General features: G+C 42.5%; 2 protein-coding genes across 5 annotated transcripts in view; one reads left to right on the top strand and one right to left on the bottom strand.

Annotated features, from left to right (window-relative positions):
• The first annotated feature begins 8,497 nt into the window (after positions 1-8,497).
• On the top strand, positions 8,498-11,179 carry insm1b (insulinoma-associated 1b). Its single transcript, XM_030126104.1, has one exon. The coding sequence runs from the start codon at positions 8,757-8,759 to the stop codon at positions 10,257-10,259; it is 1,503 nt and encodes a 500-aa protein (XP_029981964.1). The 5' UTR covers positions 8,498-8,756; the 3' UTR covers positions 10,260-11,179.
• Positions 11,180-13,102: 1,923 nt separating this feature from the next.
• Positions 13,103-23,308, bottom strand: part of ralgapa2 (Ral GTPase activating protein catalytic subunit alpha 2) — a 101,142-nt gene continuing 90,936 nt past the window's right edge. For 3 of the 4 annotated variants that reach the window (XM_030126099.1, XM_030126102.1, XM_030126103.1), the window contains 2 exons: positions 21,293-21,414; positions 13,103-15,824 (listed from right to left, as the gene is read on the bottom strand). In XM_030126099.1, coding sequence (XP_029981959.1) covers positions 15,667-15,824; positions 21,293-21,414 — 280 coding nt within the window. In that variant the 3' untranslated portion in view covers positions 13,103-15,666. Of the gene's footprint in view, positions 15,825-17,943; positions 17,986-18,854; positions 18,915-21,292; positions 21,415-23,308 lie in introns of all 4 variants that reach the window. The other variant, XM_030126100.1, reaches the window with a different exon arrangement.

Genomic DNA, 23,308 nt, shown 5'->3' with positions numbered 1-23,308 from the left:
TTCCCCCACCAGCTGCCTCTGACCCCTCATCATAGCCGTGCCTCTGCTTGCCATGTGCTGGGAGTCAAAGGGTTCCCACCTATCGCTCATCAGAATGGAACCCCACCATCTCCTGCCCCATGTACTAAATCACAATCAATCGCTTGACAGACAGAGATGGATTGGGACGTCCACGACCCTGTACCTTCCGGGGGGGGGTCCTGCTTTCCAAAGGGCCGCTGTCACAGACAAATAATAGAGGTGGTTCCAGGAGGAGTGAGTGGGTCAAGTCTGCTGCCCCTGGAAGGAAGTCATCTCAAACCAATGGAGGGAAATTCTTTTCTCTTTAGGGACAATTGTAACACCAGTGCATGACAGACGGATACTTAAAAAGAGATTTGTTTTCATGTGAAAAAACTCCGTAACTGAATTATTCTGTTCTAAGAAAATGTAATGTAATGTGAGAGCAGAGAATCTGCTGCATCACTACAGAAAAGACATCATATACACAATTTAATTTGTGATGCATGTTTATCAAGATAGCTGCTTTACTTCCAAAGCTTGTGTGCCCTGTCTTTTGTGCCTGTCTGAAAATAATACAGTCTTGACATTCTGCCTCACATCATCATGTGTAGCCAATTTGAAGTGCTGCTTTCTAGTGCTTTCTGATTTACTTCACAACAGACTGAGTGATTGGATCATTCACATGAGCATTGACAACAAATATCATTCATACATGTAAAAGTCTCCACAATGCCATAACACGATGATTTAGAGTGAAAGATCTTATTCTGTATTCACTGCCAAGGGCTCAAGGAGGATCATTCACATGTAGATGTGTCCTTCTGGAAGTGCCTCAGCTATACAATTTCCATTTAGATAAGGTGTATACACAAATAAAGAAAGGACATTGGGTTCTTCATTTGATTAACTAATCATAGTCTTTGTAATTCCACTCGGAGACCTTGAAGGGCAGCGTGGGGCTGTGCACCCTGATTAGCCTATGCATGATTGCTGCAACTATTGCACAAATCAGTTCAAGTAACTCAACTCCATACGCTGAACAGTAGCTATGATTAAACAGGCGATTAAGACATAGAGAGTTTCTGTGTGTTTAATCTCTTTTCCCATTGTCTAAGTAGATAGCCACAGTATAGTCCCTGATCAACAATGACTGGGCACTGCAAGAATTGGAGTGGGAGGTAATTAGAGTCTTTAAAGCTCCCTAGAGTGTGGATGCAGGTTGTTTGTGATCAGCTTCAATTTAAAGGTACATTCTGATCTTATTGCCTTGTGCTGGAGCAGGGAATTCATTATCTGATGGTAAGACGAAAGGAAAAAAAGGTAGACACATAGAGCCCGAGGACAAATATACCTTTAACCAAGTGGGACACATGGTTGAATAATCCGCATTTGTAGCACAAGCGAGGAAGCCTGTGGTTCATAGCCTGTTGACAAACCAAACAAAACACTCCTCAACCTCACGACTCAAGCCTCAAAGTGCTTTAACCCTCTTCCCACTTCTCTGCTAGCCCTCTTCATGCTGTACAGTGGTGTCTGTGTATCATTTGAAGGCTGTATAGAAACTCTACAGCCCCTCTCCACGACTGATCTCTTTTGATAGAGCTCATTATGCAAACTGCTCCCAACTCCTGCCGCATAATTAGTGCTTAATTAATTTGAGTGAAATCTTTCATCTGTCTGTGTCCGGCCAGCTCCTTCCTTCCATTTACAACATGATATTAATTTCAGAGGGGGGAATGGTAGCGCAGATGATGAAAAGGCTGATATAATTAATCAAGTACTGTATCTTTTGCCTTCATTTTTTGCAGGAATAATAATAAGTGTGATGAGCAGAGTCTGATTAACCCTATTATGCTCCCTAATTAGGGTGATCATTTAATAATCAAGGAAGCAGCACAATTATAAGAGAATGCAAATTATGCCAACTAATGAAGAGTGTGCCAATTCTGGGAATTCTTTGTTTGGAAAATGTGGCATTCCAAAATCAAAGGTCAAGAAAAGGGTCTACACTTGATGCACACATGTTAAGGATGTACTTACATGCTAGAATTTTTCTGATTCCTCATACATCTCTGTGGACAAACACCAGAAAAAGGAGTACAGAGGAGATAAAAGCAAATCCTGCATGAAGTCACATAAACTAAAAGTGTCTATTCGGTTTTCCCTTATCTCTCCGGCGGTAAAAAACACTGACTGGACACTTTTAGTTTTCATTCGTCTCATGTTTTGGAGAGCCGGAGGCAGCTGCATGCAAGGGTGGAAGTTCAGAACCATGGACAGCAACCAGATAACAATCACTTCTTCCACGTTAACCAACTTCTTGTTAAATTATCCTAAGTATTACAAATATTAATTCAAGGAAAAAGCCACGAATGCTACTGATGGTGATATTTATGTGTCTAATTCACTTTTAGATGAATGACTGAGATAAACGGACTAATAGTTTAAGGCTATAAGAAACATGACCGCTGTGTAGCTCCATATGTCAGTAGATAAAAGATGTGGCTCATTAGATCTGCAGAGTCCATCTTTCATGCTCCTAGATGACAGAGCTGCTGTCTACACTTTCATCAAGATAACGGTGACCTCATATATGGAGTCTGTGAGCAATGGCCCTGATTTCATTTTTCTAACATGGACTCATTGAAGCCATTATCAACATCATTATAATCTTCAGGCGGCCTGTGAGCAACAGCAGATGGACTTTTTGTTTGTTGTTATTGTTGTTGTGAGAAATGTACAGAATATTAAGCCAAATACCAGTCAATAAGATGTTTTATATACTGGCTTTTGCTACTGTATGTGTGCTTTCTCAGCTTCTTTGTATCTATGTGGTGTGTGTATGTGCATGTGTGTGCGTCTACATGAATGTACCTCAATTTACTCCTCTTCACCCCCATAGTGCAGCTGTGCCTCAGAGAACTCTTGTGAAGTAATTGAATGAGCCGGTGCAGGGGGAAACCTGTGGCAGCAAATGTGGTTGCCCGCTGGCCTTATTATCTGTAATATGGCAGCCGCTCTGCCTGCGCTTTCTCATCTGCTCATGAATACAGAAATGAATGTGATGGACGTCAGAGGTGAACGCAGAAGGAGGGAGAACAGGCCAGAGCCGTTTTAATCAGCTCCCAGATAGAACAATCACTTTATCCACCTCCACAGCTCAGAGGTGAATTAGTGTTTAACATTCCAGGGCATGCTTTCTGACAGGGGACTCCACCCCAAACAACCAATGGACCGCAGAGATTATTGAGAGACACTCTGATGTTTTTGATGAGTAAATTAGAGCTAAACATGCCCCTGGGACTTCAGCAACTGATATGCAGGAAGATGTCTATTTAATAAGAGGCTCTTTACAAGAAAAGAAAATCTGGCATTTAGGTGCCTTAGTCATAGTGTTGTCCCTTTGAAGTCTTTGATGATATGTCTGTGCACAGACAAAAATAACCAGTAAAAGCATCTATGGTTCCCACTAAAGTCACTATTACTATGAAACCCAGTGCACTTATTGATATTGCATTTCAGATGTCATCACAATCACATTCAAAAGATTTGATGCTGCATTCAGAGTATATTCCAAAATGATCATTTCACTAGTTTGGTTCAGAATGGACTGTCCTTGTCCGCATAAAGTTATTAGCATCACTGTCAGAAGTACAGATGACATCAGGGACATTCCTTGTGAACAGTGATGTCCATTAGTCCCCACTCAGAGCTATACCACTTTACAGGGCTTTTCACAGTAACCTGGTCTCGTGGGCATCCATCTAAAGTACACTTTATAGTCTAGACAGTGACCTCTGCCTTACTTTCATGGCCAACAGGCAATTTGGCCTGCATTGATCTTGTGGGTACTACAGTCTGACTTCTTTTACTCTTGTTGTTGTTCCTTAGTGCAGACTCAGGTTGTTTTGTGATTATGACATAGCAAACTTTGCTGAGATTGTACTTTGAGGGTGTTATACCCCCTGGCTCATGAGGAGCACAACAAGGTAGAGAAGACACAAGGAGTTATAACAGTAGGCATCATTTATTTACAAAGATAGACTGTTTGAACATTATATATTAAATTGATAATTTGAAGTTGTTTTTATGGCAAAGAAGGTCACCTCACCCATACACTCTGGGGTCTCAAGGCATCTGGGAACAAAGAGAGGGAAGGAGAAGCAGCAGAGAGCAGCAAGCAGAGAGAAACATGAGAGGTGGTCCAATATATAGGCCAGGGACACCTGGCCCACGTGACCATGATTAACAGGTCCGCCCCACAGGCAGGATGACAGGGGTCGTCATGGAGAGGATCATCAGTACCAGGAACACATAACCCTAACAGATCCAAAAGTGTTGAAATTCACATTTTTTAAGGAAGTTGACCACAAACAATAATAAACCGTGTAATTAATTTGAGTTGTAATCTAAGGTTTTACATCTGAGATATTATCTGACATGCACACCTATACTGTCAAGTGTGCAAATAACACTAAAAAACTTTAGCAACACTAGCATGCTGCTTCAGTACTAAATGAGGCCAGGAGACACACTTTAATTATATTCTTTATTTCAGCTGCATAAACATTTTGTGACTGTAAATGTTAAGCTGCTGAAAATTACATTGAGGAAAGTAATTAGAAGAACACAGATATTCCTGGTGATCTATGGTGTGTAGTTTTCTTTGTTAGATTTGTTACAGCAAGACAGTTTCCTGTCGCAGAGGAAAGGTCAGACAGAACAGAAACAGAGAACAAATGTTTAATTAGTTATTAGTTTATTTATCAATGTGTTATATTGACCAAAAATGGAAGAACACTTCAATATTAAACCATTATATGCACAGATTCCTTGATATAGAGGTTAGGAATTAACCCAAATTCCTAGAAATCTGGGTTAATATTGACTCCAGAACATCAAAATACTACATTACTATAGTTATGACTGTGTTAACATAGAATACAATTTAAAATCATAATGCACATTGTGCTGTATATGAGTCTTTAGAATGTATATTTTTCTTTTAAGTTTTGCTTTGTTTTAACTGTTTGGGTTTTGTTTGTAGGTAGCCTACTAACATTTTGTATGGTTCAAAGGATTTTTTCTTTTACCAATGTGTCTACTTGCTGCAAATAAAGAAAGAAAACCTTGTGAAATCCTTGATGCACTTTATTTCCTTATATGTAAAGAAAAATTTAATTTTTTATTGTTCTAACTAAAAGAAAGAAAGAAAGAAAGAAAGAAAGAAAGAAAGAAAGAAAGAAAGAAAGAAAGAAAGAAAGAAAGAAAGATGTAATGTGTTTTGGACAAGCTCATTTAGAACTACATTTAAAAACCAATCACTTCATTAAACTCTGGCACTTTTGTCCCACTGTGACATTGTTCTGTTGTCGGTGCCTGCTCAGCCTCAGTGTGAGGACAAAGGCTGAGGCCGAGGCTGTGCTGTGTCCACATCCAGCCTGATTAAATCTGGGTCCCTCGCTGGCTCTCTCCATGGTGCTGAAAGAGCCCTCTATCAGATTACAACCCGCCAGAATAGGACCTCAGCTAATCCATTACAATAATTGATTGACAGTGCATTGGAGGTGGCCATGTAGTGAGCACCAATTACAGTCTTGTCCTGTTGCACTTTGAAATTAACTTGGCTTGGCAAAGCACATGGAGCCAGTCACTCATGTGGGAAGTACAGGAGGTTTCTGAACATCTACAGCGAGAACAGACGTAATCTAATCATTGTGAAATAAGTAACCGCTCTACAGCTTCCTTGGAAACCACAGTTAATGTTTGACAGGAGCAGCATGATAAAATCCCTACAAAGTGTAATGCATTGGTTATGCAAACTTTCCCTCAGTGTGCTCAGAATGAATCTTTCATCCTGTAGGTGGTGCAGTGAAATAAGCACCAGCTCTGAGTCCAGAACAGACAGAATGGTCAGTTTTTACTGCAAAATTATTGTCAAACAGTTTTTCCATGAGGCTTAGCACAAAAAATATCATAAAGCAGAAATATGTTGAAGCCAGGATAAATACAAACACGTTACAATCAAATAATTTTTCTGTTGTACTGGCTGTGAAGTCTTGTGTGATAATTTGTTATATGTTTTTTGGTTTCTGTGGGGCCAAAGATGCATTTCCACAATGAGGACAATAAAGCTCTCTTTTAAAACTTCCTCCTATAAACTCTTATATATACTGAACAATTACAACACTACTGACTGCATCAATTCATGTGTATAATTCAACTGACTGTGGCAGTGTATGTGTATAATATGTCAGCATAAACACAAACACCTTACAATTAAAAATTTTTACATAAAGAATTGAAAAAAAAAAAAAATCTTCCTGTAAACTCTAAACAATTACAACACTACTTGACTGCATCAGCTCATATGTATAATACTAACTAGGTAGACACATGTTCATAAACAGTTGGAAAAAAAAAACTTGTTCTTTGAAACTTTTTATCATATACTAAACAATTAAAAAACAAAACAACAACAACCAGCAGCAAAGAGTTAAATGAGGGCAACATCTGAAATCCCATCGCATGTGATAAGCTGCAGCAGGATGTATCTGAGTGTGCATTAAAGGGGCTGCAGCTGTATGCTAATAAGGCGCCTATGCTTCCCATCCGCGCAGGGCAGCACGCGCCACTGAGCAAACACGCGCATGCGCACGGACTGCCAAGGCCAGCGCACCGGCCCACGAGCCCCATAGAAATTATCATGGGGGGGAAAAAAGAGGAACTCGTTAAAATGCCATCAAAGATTGTAGTCCCAACAAACCACGACTAATAGATGATCAGACATGAAAGCTTTAGGACAACATGACACTTAAACACACATAAGTTCAGATATTTAGTTTGGGTGAGGCGCATAATTTATTTACAGTAAAAAATAAGGTCGAATAGGAGATAGTGAAAAAAGCAAACTCATGATTATGTAACTATAGAAATAAAAGTTGACTTATTTTTAAAAAAGCAAAAAATTATTGACTATATGTTTGTTTAGTTCAACTTCGAACAAACTCTATGGAAAAAAAAAAAAATCAACAAATCTGTCACTTAACCCTGTCTAACCTAAATAACGGTGTGCTTCCAGGCAGGTGAGAAGGCACCGGCACAGAGAGGCCTATTGAAAAGAGGGGCAGGCCTGCGGCTCAGCTCCGATTGTGTAATTATTTGACTTGGTCATACTGCAGCTTTATGCAAATGAGGGGAACAATGTACGACGATGGAGATTAATTCCTCCCTGGTCTCCGACTGAAAGGGAAAAGAATGCACCCTCTGCCAAGAGGCGCACTGCAGCCTACATTTAGTCACTATAACGAAGAAAAAAAAAAAAAAAAAAAACAGACGAATACACTAAACATGTGATATGCATACACACAATAAGAAGACGGGAAGAAAAGAGGCATTTCCTGTGTGTCAACCAAAAACCAGAAGTCCAGATGATTCAAGTTATTAGTTATATAATTAAGATGATTTATTTGTCTTTATTTTTAATTTGTATAAACTATAGACCTTTGGGGTTTAACTAATTATAGAGGATTAGACTACTTATCAGCAGCGTGTTTCCATCTATAGCCGACAGTACAAACTTCATTTTGGAAACTGTAGGCAACACTGCAACACATTCAAGCCTCGGCTGCGGCCTTCTTTGTCTGGAGCACTGATTCCGCCCAGCACGCGTCTAGCGGTGGGCCAGATTGGCCATGAGTCCCGTTTCACAGTTAAGAGGTCAATTTGCTTTTCAAACGAAAAAAAAAAAAAAAAAAAAAAAAAAGCCAGGGATATCCAAGCACGGGCAGACGTGTCCATTGTGCACAAAGACCAGAGGGCCTTCTTATTACTTATGTATGCAGCGAGATGTCTGATTTATATGTCGAGTTAAACTACCGAGACAGACACGTGCCTTAAAATAAAGAAACACTCCCTCTACACTGTTTATTTAAGACATAATAAAATAAAGACCCATAAAGCAACTGGGTTATTTGGTTTGCTTTGAGCCCCGCTGTAATATGCGTAAAGGTCGTGCGTAAAACGGGCTCAAACATGAAGAAAATAAACAACTGTAAACAGTGTGGAGCCACAAAGCATCCGGGAGCACTGACATGAAAAAAGCTGCACAACAGACGTGTTTTATAGTTGTGCCATTAGGTAAAAAGGTTACTTTAACGCACCGTGGCACGAATCTAAACACGCACACCTTTTAGTTTAACACTGACCAAGCTTGTCTCACCCGTGTCTTAATTCTAAATTGTGATGATTGTGGCAGTGACGGACATTTCCTTTTGGCAGCTACGGGCCCCCCAAAGGAGAGCCACAAAGCCGTGGCACGTGTGCATTTGTATAGGGGCCCATCAGACCGTAAAAAAAGGAGGGTCCCGGCGTGTGCCTCTGTCGGGGAGGGGCTGAGCGCACACATTAATGTAATAAACCGCCAGTGCATCTGCTAAGCTATCTGCACATCCTCCAACGAAATCCACCAAACCCAGGCTTTGAGCCCTCCCACAATCAAATCCACTGGGATCTTGGTTTCATCCGATTGGTCAGGGATGCTGCAACAGGGGGGGGCGAGAACAATAGCATCATTCCGGCATAAAAAGAGTGGAGCTATGCCTTGGAGACGAAAACATTTCAGCAACAGAAGGATCGATATACTGTGGAGATAAAGTCCCACAAGCTTCTAGTGTTGCCATATTTTTAACAAACCTGGATACTCGAGACATCACCCGCCTCCCCGAAGTGCCTTTCAGCTGTGACTCGCCAAGATGCCCAAAGGGTTCCTGGTAAAAAGAAACAAGAAATCTGCACATGTTTCCTACAGGACTCGGTCAGACGAAGATGACCTCCAGGAGCCACCCACCCCAGCTGCCTTGCAGAGTCATCCGGACCCCTCCCCGCCCATGTCCGGGGCGTCTAGTCCGGACCGCGCCGCAGCATCGCCGGATTTCACAGCAGCTGATGCCCCTGTGCCAAGACTGGAGAAGCCGGCACAGTTCGGCAACCCGGAGGCGGTGTGCCAAGCCCTCTACAGCCCCACCCGGCCCATCAGCAAAGAGCACGACAGGGGATATTTTGAGCGAAGTTTCAATCTGGGCTCGCCTATTTCTGCCGAGTCATTCCCGACACCTGCGTCCCTCTCCGGTCTGGATCATCTCCTGTACGCACCGGTCGACCTGAAGATCGGCACCAGCAACAGCAGCCGTAGCGGCACCATCACCACCAGCAGCAGCAGCAGCAGCAGCAGTAACAGCAGCAGCAGTAACAGCCTCCCGGCCCCAAACAACCGGCCTGCCACCAAAAGACCCGCAACTGATGCTCCGGAGCGCAAAACTAAGCCTGCGCCCAAGAAACCCAAAGCCATTAGAAAACTCAACTTTGAAGACGAGGTGACCACTTCTCCTGTGCTGGGGCTCAAAATCAAAGAGGGGCCGGTGGAGATGAAGCCCAGGGCGCAGACCTCCGGAGGAAACAAGCCTTTAGGGGAGTTTGTGTGCCAGCTGTGCAAAGAGGCGTACGCGGATCCTTTCTCTCTGGCTCAGCACAAATGCTCCCGCATCGTCAGGGTCGAGTACCGGTGTCCCGAGTGTGACAAGATGTTCAGCTGCCCGGCCAACCTCGCCTCTCACCGCCGCTGGCACAAACCCCGGACCGCCGGGCCACCTGCGATGCCCCCCGCACAGGGCATCAAACCTGAAATGGCCAAAATGCCACCGCTGGGGGTCAAGTCAATCTCCGACGAAGCCAAAGACATGAGTGACAGAGACACCCCTAGTCCAGGTCTGTCCGAGTCGGGTTCTGAAGATGGTTGTTACGACTGCCAGTTCTGCGGGAAGAGGTTTAAGCGACAGGCATACCTAAGAAAACACATCATGGGACACCAGGCCTTGCAAAAGAAAGTGTTGGAGGAGCACGGGTTTCAAAGCAGCGAGCGCGCAGTAGAGCAGCCTCCGGTGTCCTCCTCCTCCTCATCCTCATCATCATCCTCAGCATCCTCCTCCTCCTCCTCAGAGGAAGCCTCAAACCAAAGCCCCCTCAATCTGAGCCCGGTGGACTGCCTACTGTGCCCGGTGTGCGGGGAGAGTTTCACCAGCAGGGCCGGCCAGGAGAGACACCTGCGCCTCATGCACTCCTCCCAGATTTACCCGTGCAAATACTGCCCCGCCACTCTCTACAGCTCACCGGGGCTCACCAGGCACATAAACAAGTGCCACCCCTCGGAGAACAGGCAGGTGATCCTGCTGCAAATGCCGGTGCGCCCTGCCTGCTAAAGACAACACTAAACTCGTGCCTTTAACGCAGGAAAAAAAAAAAAAAGATAAAAAAGAAAACAAAAAAAGTGGCTTTGGGGTTAAAAAAAATAAAGAGTCTGTGATGCTCACTGCCATAACTTTAGGCCAATGAAAGGCAGGGCGGTTTGATGTTTCAGTGGTGTTTATGAGGTGTCTTTTCCATGCCAATCAGTGATTGTTGAATGCTTCTCTCTATATTTGAATTACATATAGGCCTATTTTGAGATTTTCTTTCTCAAATTAGTTTATCAAGAAAAAAAAGAATACAAAGCGTTAGTTTGACTGTTAAAGGGTATTTTTCTAGGACAGCACGTGTACTCAATGATAGCTTCTAGACCTAAGAAATGTCTTAATTCTCAGAAACCCTTTCCCCATTCAAAGCCTTTTGGATTCACCGACCGTGATTGCTCTATCACTGTAGCTTTACGCTAGTTTGTGAATGACAGAACTTATCAACTTTGTCTTGGTGGAAAAAAAAGAGTGACTGAAGCATTCCCTGTTTAGTAGAACCACAAATGCCTTTAGTATACAAATAAGCCTAGTCCGAAATAGCCTACATACACATCCAAATCCCGCTGTATAACTGCCTTAAAAGAAGTCAACATAGATTGTTTTAATTTTGAATGCTGGCACATATTTTATTATTGAAGATTGTTGCAATATTTTTCATCATAAGTTTATTTATTTATTTATTCTAATTATTTTATGTAACTTATTGTTGTGTTTGTTGTGATTTTTCTGTGAATCGTTCTGGCAGTTTACATGTCGTATAGCCAAAATGTTTTCTTTTGTTTTTGATTTCTTTTTTTTTGTCAAATTTATGAGTTGTGATAATTGTCGTGGGTCGGGTTTTAATCTTCAATCTCCACAGCTCTTGTAAAAAAAAAAAAAAGAAAAAACGTAAAGCTCTTACCTTAGATGCAATCTTTTTTAAGGACAAGTTATTTTTCTTAAATGTTGGCTTTTATAGCGCTTTGATTGTATGTGTATATCGTTGTTGTCTATCGAAAATAATAAAAAAAAATATTTTCAAAAGGAACAAGTGTCTCAAGGTGATTTAACTTTTCTAAATGAGCAGAGGAAAAAAAGCATGTGGCTGTGAGAAAGAATGTAGACAATTCCTATCATTGAATCACCTTTTTTCTACGCAAGTTTGTAGATACAGTAGATCTTTTTATTTACTTTCAAGCCTGTTTTTGTTGATTCTCTGATTTGCAGGAATCTGGCTAATGACAAGTTTGTTAGAGCATACTTCGAATCACGCGAAAAAACACAGAAAAGAATTGCCCACATAGTTTCATAGACTAGAAATTCTTTTATTATAAGGCTGCATAAAAAGACAAAAAGTGAGATGCTGTGTAAAGGCATCACACTTTTAATATTTACTTCAGGTGTGCTAAATTGAAATATCCAGAGATGTTTCAAAACGACCTTAGTGGTTGTGATATTTTAGTTTTTTTGGAGCTGCATGACTTTATCAACTTGTAAATGAATCTTTAAATGTTTTGCAAGTGCCATATTTCAGATCAAGTTGAATTACAGAAGAGAAAATGCAACACATTACACTGATCAGGTGTTTATCTACAGCTGGTTCATGATCAAAGTCACTTTTTTTTTTTAATGTGACATCTCTTTCCCACTATGGGATGCTGTCCTTAACAAGAGAAGCAGCCCCTGACTAAACCTTTGCCATCGACTCCCTGTTTGTCATGACTTATTAGTAAATCCTGGCTGTAGTGGTTCAATAGACGCCGCTTCCATCCCATAGAGAAGAAGCACTTAGGGCCTAATCATAAATTCCGCCTTAATACCATGTCAGGACATGACAGGAGGACAAAGAGGTGGCAGATCAGAGCTCACCTCTGGAGCAGTAAAACATCTGTCTGCTCCGGACGAATCATGTAGCTCGATATTTGTTGCTTACAGCTGATTTAAAACACATCATGGCTCAGTTGGCTTCATATCTGACCTGCTCAACCTGTTAAGCATTAAGTCAGCTGTAATTTACCAGGCAGCTTTCAATTCACAGATACAGCTGGGACTGAAGAGCACACTGCCAGCATGGGGCTGACCTTAGAGTTCAGGGTAAAACTTCCCTTTAAGGCATAAAAACCTGACTTAAATCACTTTTAGTCTTTCTACTCTACAATACTTTTGCATCTGTCTATGCCAAAGAGAATAAAATATATTCTTTCTTTCTCTCTCTCTCTCTTTTTTTTTTTTTTAAATGAGTCAATTCCCCCTTTATAGGCACCAAAGTCAGGACATCAAGACAGAGAGATTTCTGAAGTGTGAAAATATAAAACCACCAACAGTGAAACATGTGAAAAGACTTTGGTGATAATGTAAAGGCTGGGACAAGGAGCTCCTGCATTTTCTGTTGAAAACTATCTGAGAGCTAGTGATTGAGGCAAACAGCAGTGAGCTGGGTGAAAATGAGGTGACATTAGTCCTCCTTGTCACACACACACTTTTAAGGTTCCAATTACGGTCAAGTGCTTTTCTTGCGTCTTTATGTGGACAGGCGAGGCAGGGCACCCGAAGGTGCCGCGACCACTGCACCTGTACCTCCTGGTGAGGTTCCATTATGCTGGCCTCCCCAAAGCGGAGCTGAGCAGCAGGGGAGACAGATGGGAGGAGGGTCAGGTTACCCCTGCTGCTGCTCACAAGGCCGGGCCAGGGTCACAAAGTCCATGGTAACAGCATCATGTCAGCACACACACACCTTTCTTTTTTTTTTTTTTTTCTGGTGAAACCCACACACATTAATCCACAAAATCTTACATAACACAATTAGCTGATGAAAAACACAACAAGAAACATAGAATTTCAAATTGATTTAATGAAATGTTTCAATTTTCACATTTCTAATAAAGATAGCAGGACTTCGGTCGTTAAAAACAGTTTGATATGTTGACAAGAAATGATGAAATCTTCAAGCTTTTTTCCTCTCTCTCTTATACAAAGATTATATTACAGGCATTAATATATTTATATTCAGAGGGTGCTCAAGCCCTCAAATTTGACACAATGTACAAGGATTTCTAGAACGAGAAGAAAACATAAAACATACTAGGACTAACACTAGCTCATTTTCTTCACGTATATAAGACACACAATCCTTATCTTGGTCCAAACTAATGTCTCCAGCAACTAAGTCACCAAAGGGAGTACAGACCCCTTCCACAAGTATTATCTATAAGCTACAATCTTTAGATCAACATCCTGGGTGATTCCTTCAAGTGGCTTTTGGAGGAGGAGGAGGAGGAGGAGGGGTGGTGGTGAGGGGGGGATAAAAACCATTGACGTGATCCAGGCCTTTACATTCTTCAAAAACAAACAAGCACAAAAATAGGAATTTACTCTCAGCACCTCTACGCTCTTGTTTGGATTCCCCTGTTTTCAGCCTGAGGGGGATGAACAAACAAAGCAGGCGTGATGCGAGAGAAAGAGGAACATGACAGGAGAGCATGTGGAAAGTAAGGCATAGTAGTGCAACAGATGGGGATAGTGTTGCAGCTGGGGTGGAGCCCTCGGAAGGTGCGAGTCTGCAACACGTGTGTGTGTGTGTGTGTGTGTGCAGGGAACACCTGGCTACCATGACAACCCGAGTGGGCAGGCTGGAGAAGGGAGCACGAGCCTGGCTGTTGCTAGGAAGGCTGGGAGAGTTCAGCTCTGGCATGCCACCTAAACCCGGCGCCCCACCCCTCCTCTGGCCTCAGGAGGCGACATGGGGAGAGGATCATGGGAAAGAGGAGGAGTTGGTGCCTCTCGTTTCCATTCACAGTTAAAGATGGAGCTGTGCACCACCTATAATAAGGAGCCCCACGACTTCATCCATCTGCTGTTGTTATTGTTGTTATGGGAAGCACAAGACTTTAGAGTAGAACAGGGGGAAACGAGGAGATGCCATGTAGGATGTCACATGATGACTAGTGAAATATGATTATGGGGGCTGGAGGTGGAGTGGAACAGCATTTCAGTGGACAGACATAACACAGGCACTGTGAGAAGTTCCCTCAGAAACTCACATACATTGCAGACACACATGCACATGCGCGCACACACACACACACACACACACACACACACGCATACACCAGTGCATGGAGTCAAAATTCACCTGAGGCTCTGGCGGCATTTTTCTTCTAAACAGCACAAGAAAACAAAAAAATATAACACGACAGCAAAAATAATTCATCAAATAGTACTCTCTATATACAACTAACAGACATCATCAAATAAAATTTAAAGCAATTTACATCCAACAGCAAACACAAACATTCAATGCTAGTTAATCAATGACAGTGAGTGCAAAAACGTTGGAATGTCAATGTCTCAGCTTCACAGGACAGGGAAACTGATAGCAGAGGAAAGAGACAGGAGGAACTTATCCAATTACCGGACATGAGCCTATGTTAACGACATCAGAAAACAATTACAAACGCAGACTTTTCTCATTCCAGTGGGGTTGCATAAATCAAATCATGACAGAATCCATCGGAATTCATTTAAAAAGGAAAATTAGAATGATAAAAAAAGCCCCAAACAAATTTCAACTCAGCTCAAGTTAGAAAGACATCATTGATTGTCCACTCTGGGTTCAAAACAATTAAAAAGCCTCCGACTGCACACACTACAAAGCCTCTGAGCCCAGGAAGTCTGTAGTAGTGTAGCCAGTACAAATCGGTCTTGGGGTGGAATTCCCCATACAAGAGTCTTTTCTTCTTTCCGCTGTAGGAAGATGGTCCACAAACATAGTCCGAAGTGGCGCCATTGAGCAGTACAAAAACCGAAGACTTCAACATCATCCTGTCACTGAGAACCAAGTGGAGTCTTTGACACAGAAAGGTTGTGGCAAGTGCAAGAGGAGGTAAAAAGGCAGAGACATTTATAAATGCATACCAATCTCTTGTGCAGTTATAGCATTATGCCATTTACAGCTGTGTCATTCAGTGCTTTGATACATTAAGTGTTGAGTACAGAAACAGGCTGAAACAGTCTCCCATTGCCTTACTACAGTAAGAACTTTCATTCATTCTAGTGCATCAAGATTGCACCAGAAAAAGAGAATAAAAATGACATTTGCTTTATGACCTCCCTTCCTATGCTGACAATTCTTTAGCTGAAAGCGGAACATAAAAAGCTCAGTCTCATGTCCGTCGTGATTAAGTTGCTAAACACTACAACAAATGCATCAACAAAACTAATGATTGCCACTTAAATTAAAAATTGCAATACGCTCCAGTTACATGTTTGTATGACAATAAAACAAAGAAAAACAACACACGGCAAAAAGCCTTGCAGTCACGGCTGGGTACATGAGGTTCTTCGAGAATAGATTAAAGGCTGCATTCGAGGGACAAGGGGGACGGGATTGAAGAGCTCAGTTTGAGGATTTGCTTATAGCGCTGGCTGATCTGCGGAGTTTTCCGGAAACTCGGTTCTTTGTGGCACGGGGCATGGTGGGAGAGACTTGGTCGACAGAGTCCGTCGTTGCGGTGACGGTGCTGGCGTCGGTGCTCACGCTGCCGGTGAAGGAGCCTGGGAGAGAGACGGAGGGACAGTTTGTAGACAGAGAAAAACGACGGAGAGAGATGGAGCCGGTTATACGTGGCAGGGTTTGTGTGAGCCTTGCATATCCCAGCATGCTTTGTCATGCATGTGGCTGCTCCCAAAACCAAGATTACCCACAATGTTCTTCAATGTAGATTATCGCACCAACATTCATAAAAACTTGCGACCGGTAAAGTGTTGGGACTTGTTCCACACCCGAGACAATTAAAATAATGCTATGAAAAGCCACCAAATGCCTTTTTTTGGGGGGGAGAAAAGCATGTTAAAAGAACGCCGATGTCTTTTCCCAAAACATTTTTTTCAGATTCTTATGATATAAAAAAAATGAGAGGTAACCTTTGTATGGGAAAAATAGTATTCAGTTTGCAGTCTGACAGCAGAATGCTTTGAATGAAAATAAAATTACACATTATGCTCTTGGTGTGAACATGTTGCGCCTTCCCATTGTCAAACATTGTCCTCTTTCAAAAAAAAACTTCACATCCATGATTACAGGATGGCAAAGAGTAATAAGCTGGGAGGTAGGGAGTACAATCAAGTATTGTGAGCGTCTGCAAGACTTGCTCGGCGTACCCCCGACCAAACCCAAACTGCAGGCCCCCCACCCGTGTCTGCACCATGCCTCGAGTTTAAACAACTTTTCTGCTTTGTCGACATGGCATCTGGTTGCCTATTTTCTTTCCTATCCTTTTATTTCCTGCCATTTTTCTGAGGCATCTCAAGTTGCAGCAGCTAAAAGGAATGGCAGATGGCTGGAGTAACAGACACTCAGCAGCACAGTGGACACCGGCAGCATCCAGGGCCGCTGCTCACAGGGAGAGGAGGCTGGGCTATGGATGAAACACTGGCTGCGTGTATTGTAAAGGTCTTAGAGGGGAGGTGAGGGGTCCAAACTTGCATTCTTCAATCTGCATATGAATATAAAAAAGGGACGGGCTTGGCTAAAAATGTGGGCCGGCCTTTTAGACAGAACAAATCCTGCATTCCCGTATTGTTCCACTCATTCCTACAGTAAAATGTGGTTTTACCGTAACTACAAAAAAAAAAAAAAAAGGAAAAAAAAAGTTAAAATAAAATCATGTTTTACTGCACAAACAAGTATTTACTGTAGTTTGTTTTGTTTTTAATTCAAACAACTACTGCGTAACATACAGTATGATCGCCAGAAGGCGGGCACCTGTCCATCAAAGATAATATTCACAAAAAACAGTGTGGTACAGTTCACCACCCACTCAACAGACTTCCCTTTTTGTTTAGCAGCCATTAAAACATGGTGCACTAAACAGTCATCATCACTCCCACTGTGGCCCTTAATGATTGTGGTTGCATCAGTTTCCAAATGATGTTCTACATTGCGTGGTCTTATGTAAGAATTACTTTTCATAGTAAGTTACAGAGTGGAAAAAAACAAACAAACCCAGATCAACAAAAGCGGGAATCAAACGTGTCACCATCAGTCATTAGAAAACCAGCATTTCCGCCCTTTGCTCAATCCAAACTGCCTTACGGTGAGCTTAGTTTCAGATGGAAAGAAAAGAGGCCAGAAAACAAAGAGATTCTTTAAATGGCCCTGCTATCCCATTGGTCTCCTCTGCTGCAGTTCAAACAAGGCTGTGGATGACAAAGACGTCTTCCAGTGCGGCAGGTGTTAGTCTCAGAGTCTGCCCCAGGCAAACAGGCACACTCCAACAGGAGGAAATGGGAGGGGAGGGGGGATTTGGGGGAAAAAGGGAAAGAAAGAAAAGAGAAAAGTGTTTGCTGGGGGAAGAGATGAAGGCACGCCACATGCAGAAGCGAGGGCCAGAAGTGTAGCCGTATTGTTCATGCTGCTACTTAGTCAGGTGCTAATTGTCCCCGCCGTGCATCACTCTCAATTACCAGCCTGGCCTAAACAGTAGGACACCCCCCAAAAAAACAGCCTGGTTTCTCTGTCCACTTCCCTTTGTCAGAACACTCAGTAAATAAAGCTTGGTTAGTACTGAATGAAAAAGAGGGGTGCGTGAAAAATCAGCCAGGATGAGGGAACGAGCGCAGGGTAAGCAGGCCGCTGGACGGAAACAAGCTTCCAGTCTGACTCGGGGCTTACCTTCGTCAGAAACAGTATTTGGACCTTTAAGATATTTTTAATCTAAAAGGGAAAAACAGAATAGAGCATCATATGAGAGAGCAGTGGACACACCGACACACACCATTACCAGTCTGCAGCAGAACACAACACAGTGCCGCTGAATGGAAAGTCCGTAATCTATGGGCTTTGGAGGGACATTCAGACAGCTTGTGTGGCGTTGGGGTTAGTCATCACTGGAAGGTTGAAAAGTCAGATCTGGTTAACACATTACATGATACCTCAAGGACCGTTAACGTCTGCTGGCGCCTCGTGAATCTGCCCCACTTACAGGTCTCAAAAGCAAGAGTTGTGAGACCCCAAACATAAATGGTGGACAGTTCACATGGCAACAACAGGCTGAGAAACATTTGTGAGCAATGTTATAACTAGAGAGGGTTAGAAAAAGTAAAAGATACACTCCAGATGCACTTCAGAAGGTCATGGTAGCTTTTATCCAGAGAGAGAGATCTGTTTTCTTTTGTGTGGTTATTTGTTTTAAAAGTTTTGAGATTGAACACAAAATGGCAAAAGAAACAAACAGAGCAGTGCAAAGTGTCACGTAACGACAGATGGATTAGCTCATGCAGGAAGCCATGACGCTGGATGATGTTTGGAGGGTTAAAGTGAGGCTGCATTCAGGTTCATGGAGGACAAGGCTGTAGAACATGATGTCAGGCAACATGGAAAAGAGGTCTATGTTTCATTTTCTATGGGAGAAACCTGGAGAGGCATTTCATTAAGCAATTAGCATGCAAATTCTGGAACTGAGACATGTTTTGCTAGAGGTCTTCATGATGGTTGAGTTCACAGTGATCAAAATGAATGAATGGACATTGGTGGGCAACGGCTGGGCGTCATGCCTAGTGTGGAGGAAGCAGGCAAAGTCTTACAGTCCAGTTTGGCCCAGGGGTACTCCATGTCCCAAACCATCCCCGGCCAACGCCTGCACGCTGTCATGGAGCATGGATGACATGTTAGTGGCAGCAATGGAAGCCAGAGCAGGATGAATGGACAGACGGGTGAACAAACCAGCATTTGATCACACACACACACACACACACGCACGCACACACACTACCAGACACAACAGGCATGGCAGGGCAGTAGCACATTTCAGGGTGAGAATGAGGAGTAGTGTCAGCCAGCCGTCACTGCCACACTGAAGCTAGATGCTTGATGAGACACAGGGTATCAGGCATGATACAGGATTAAAAGATATTTACACACATTATACTGTATGTGTGCCATTAAACATTTAACACAGTAACTGTAATAAACTGTCTAGTACTGTCTTGAACACAACATTACTGGGGAAAAACAAGTTGACAAAAACAAAATAGAAAAAATTAACTTGACATCTTTAAAATCCTGAAGTGTTAGGAAAATACATTTTTACTGTATTGAACAGTGCACCGTGTACTGATTTCCATTATTAATTAATCTGCTCATTATTTGAATTGAACAATGCTCTCTCTGACAAAAAGACAAATCTTATAATTACCATCCTGCTAAAGAGGTGTTTATAACTCACTGTGCAATAAAACGTAATAGTTTACCCTTAGATCCAAAGAAAAGCATTCAGTGAAGAAAATGTCGGCATTTTCCCTTGAATCATAACTAAATTACCATCGCTTGTACCTAATTTGTCAAATAAAACATATAATATTCCAACAGATATTCATCCAATATCCAAAGAAAAGCTTTGAGTGAGGTAAATTTTGGCATTTTTCCTAATACGGTCACTTCATGACTTAACTTTATTAACAGTGCTAATAAAGAAAAACAGAACTTCTAAAATATAGGATGCTAAATTTATATTGATACACAAGGACTGATTTTTCATAAAGCCGTTAAAAAGTACAATGGGTAAATGTTAAATAAGGAGTAATTTTGCGCATTCAAACAATTATTTTTCCATAGTAACCTAACAGTGGTAATGACATTAAATATGATCTTAAGAGCACTGCTAGGATAAGAGAAATTTGCAGCATTCTTAAAACAGGCAACGTTCATTAAGGTAAATATGCAATGGTACTTCATGTAACAAGAGGTGTAAATAAAACTATACTCTACAGACTTGCATAAACATATACCCTCACAGTAATGTCTTATTGTACTTAGACTTGTACTTTTAATCCCAGACAGAAAAAATGTTCAGATTGAGTTTATGTAGTTAACACCTCTTAAATGAACCCGGCTATATATATAGATTTTGTGCTGCTAAATGTTTTTCTCAAGCCTTGCTTCTCTCTCTAGTCCATCTCTCTGTGACTATAAACAAACATAGGGTTAGAATAGTTCATAACAAATCAAGATTTGGGTAATAGAGTTTTTTTTAAAATGAATTTGTATTTGTTTTAATTCAACACCACCTCCTCTGTCATACACTTCATACTGCTGGTGGTCAGGTAGGGGTAATTTTACACCTCTGCAGGAAAAGCGAGCCGAAAGTACAATGATGTGGCTGGATATCACACCTGCCACCTGCCTTTCACACGCAGAATTTGGACAGTTGATTTTTTTTTACATGCCGACATACACAATACAAAACACTGTTAAAACATTTAAGCCCTGACAGATCTGAAAGTGGTAAGACGTCTGTGGTGTGGTATTGTGGAGTGCTTCTCTTGTCATAACAGAAAGTGTGCTGGGATCCGATAGAGTGGAAAAGTGCACTTCTGTATTGATTTCAGTGCTGTTGCAGATCGATCACAGTCGGTACGAGTCGGAAGAACAAGATAAGACACGTTTCCCATCCTATTCATCATGGACCGATAAGAATGCTGTGCTGACATCCGCGAGCTTGTGTTTGTCAGTCAGATCTCTTAAGTGTTGGTGAGCTCATGACGCCACACACACATCCAAAACACTCTCTCTGCAGTCGCCATTAACAAGGCTTCCTATATTCATAGGAAAGTAATTGCACGGAAAGCTGCTGTTTGAAATAAGATGTGAACAAAGTAGTGTGAGTGAGGCTTGCGGAAGTGGAGACAGCAGAGTGTTTGAAGTCGGTCGGATAGCGTGAAGAGCCGGGCCTGTCGTTTGATATTCATCAGGGAGTGTAGGCGTGGAAGGAGAGTGGAGACAATGAGGGGGGTGGAGGGGAAGACAGGGGCAAACAGGTGTGTTGTGAAGGAGGAGGACGAGGAGGAGGAGAGACTAATATGGAAAAACAGACAAGAAAAGAGATGAAGTAGAAAGGGGAACGAAGACACAAGGGAAAAGCAGATACATGATGAAGCAGCTCTGAGATAAGGAGGCCCAAAGAGCGGGAGGACAGATGCGGTGGAAAGGAGAGAAAGGAGCAGGAGTGTGGATAATGTCTCACCTGTCCCACTTATTGGATAGCCAGGAGATGGGGAAAAGACCTGTGAGGCAAAGTCTTCAAAAGTCATAACTTCTCTGTGATTCTGAATGATGGCCTCCAAGTAGAGCGCCCGCTCCTCATAGCTGGTTAGTTCTTGTTAAGGAACATGACATTAAGACACATAGCAGTAAAAACACAGGGTAAAACTTACAGAGACAAATGATTACCATTCATCAATTCCTATAACCCTCACATTGCATGGGTTGTTGGTTAGAAATGGATCATAATAGTAGTTGCATATCAAATTTTTTCACTGCGCATACACTGTCATGAGAGAGTGAGCTGGGAAAGCGAGAGGCAGCTTTAGCGGACAGAGCAGCGGCACCACCACTACCACCATCAGAAAACCCAGCCAGAAGCAAAGATGGAACAATCAGCCATGCCACACAGCCCCCAAATGAGAAAGCAGTCTCCAAAATAATCATAAAAAAGAAGGAAAGAATATCGCACTACTGGCGTGATGCTCAAAACCTCTCCTCTCCCCCTACTCATCCCTCTCTTCTCTCTAATAGAACCCCTGCTGCAGGCAGCATGTCTAAGACCACCCTCCCCGATGTGCTGCCTGCCACTTCTCCGTGCCATCAGGGGGAAAATTGGAGCCATTTGAAATTCAGAGTGACAAGCAGTGACTGAAGCCTGGGCAGCCAGCATGCAGGATAGATGGCTGGACTTGAAATGGGAAAGCACAAATAAATAAATAATCCTGCAAAATGGCTGCCGGGTGAGTGTGGAAAACATTCTGATGGCCATTATCATATCATTATCATAGATATATCTGCTAAGTCTGCAGTGGAATGGAGACAAGTGCTGGATAAAATATTGTGAAGGCAACTATTGGAGTAAAAAAAGTCTATTTGAGATTTAGGAGAGTGTGCGACAATGAGTCTGATTATTCTTACAGCTGTCTGTTGTGACCATGTATCCTAAAGAACTGAACAAACACACACACACTCTTAACTCGTAAGACATAAACACTGAGCCTCCCTCCCCCTCATGTCATTATGACTGCCAGGGTGGAGCAGCAACGGGACTGTTGCTGACGCCAAGGTTGAGCCAGGCTGAGCTGAGATAGGCTGGACTGGGCCGAGAGGCTGTAGTCTGGGTTAGATAGATAGGACGAGACAGTGAATGGGCAGGTGGCCTGCTGTGGGCACATGCCGCCACAGCAGGGGCCAACGAAGCCATGACCAATGGCTTTGAGGGAACCGTGGTAAAGTGGGGGTGACAGGCACCTGAGCCGGGGACACACCAGAGGGTACGAACAAGCTGTTCACATGGACAGAAAGAAATGGACTGAGGTCAAAATAAGACAAAGGAATGGGTGATAGAGACACTTTGTATATCGTATAAATATAAATACAGCAGGACGTTCAGCTTCTAACAATACATCAACTACATATTCACAGTATTTGTATGCTAATTTTTGCATGTCTTGAAAACAGCAACTTCAATATAAACACTGATAACAGTAAATAAATTAATAAACATAAATCTGATCATACACTAAAGCAGATGTCCACTCTTTTCTGAGTCAGACATGTACAGCAGCAGGGCTTTAAGCATGTAAAAGCCTTTTGGTTCAAGCACTTTATCTGTCTTCTAGTCACTGCCAGACATGCAACGTCACTGTTTGCTGTCACTTGTTGGAAACAGTGTTGGACAAAGAGTGGGCATCCCAGGCTCTGCTGCCATGGCAACTTGGGTCACAGTGCTGTGTGGTGGGTCATATCCAGGGTTTTTACGGATGAGAGGCAGACCAAAAGGATGTTTGTAAAAGAACAAAATGTGACCAGATATGTGATAAGTGAGAGGGAAAGTATGAGGGAAGGAAGAGCAAAAAGAAAAGACATGAGAGAAGTTACATGGACGCCTCCAAATAAAAGACAAGGATAGATGCAGCACGCGAGAGACAACCACAGCACAGCATGGGTCAACAGAGCCATATGGCTGTCCATTATCAGAGATGCAGATGACTGG

Source organism: Sphaeramia orbicularis, chromosome 22 (genome assembly GCF_902148855.1).
Source record: "Sphaeramia orbicularis chromosome 22, fSphaOr1.1, whole genome shotgun sequence".
NCBI lineage: Eukaryota > Metazoa > Chordata > Actinopteri > Kurtiformes > Apogonidae > Sphaeramia > Sphaeramia orbicularis.
This window is presented reverse-complemented; position numbering and strand designations above follow the sequence as displayed.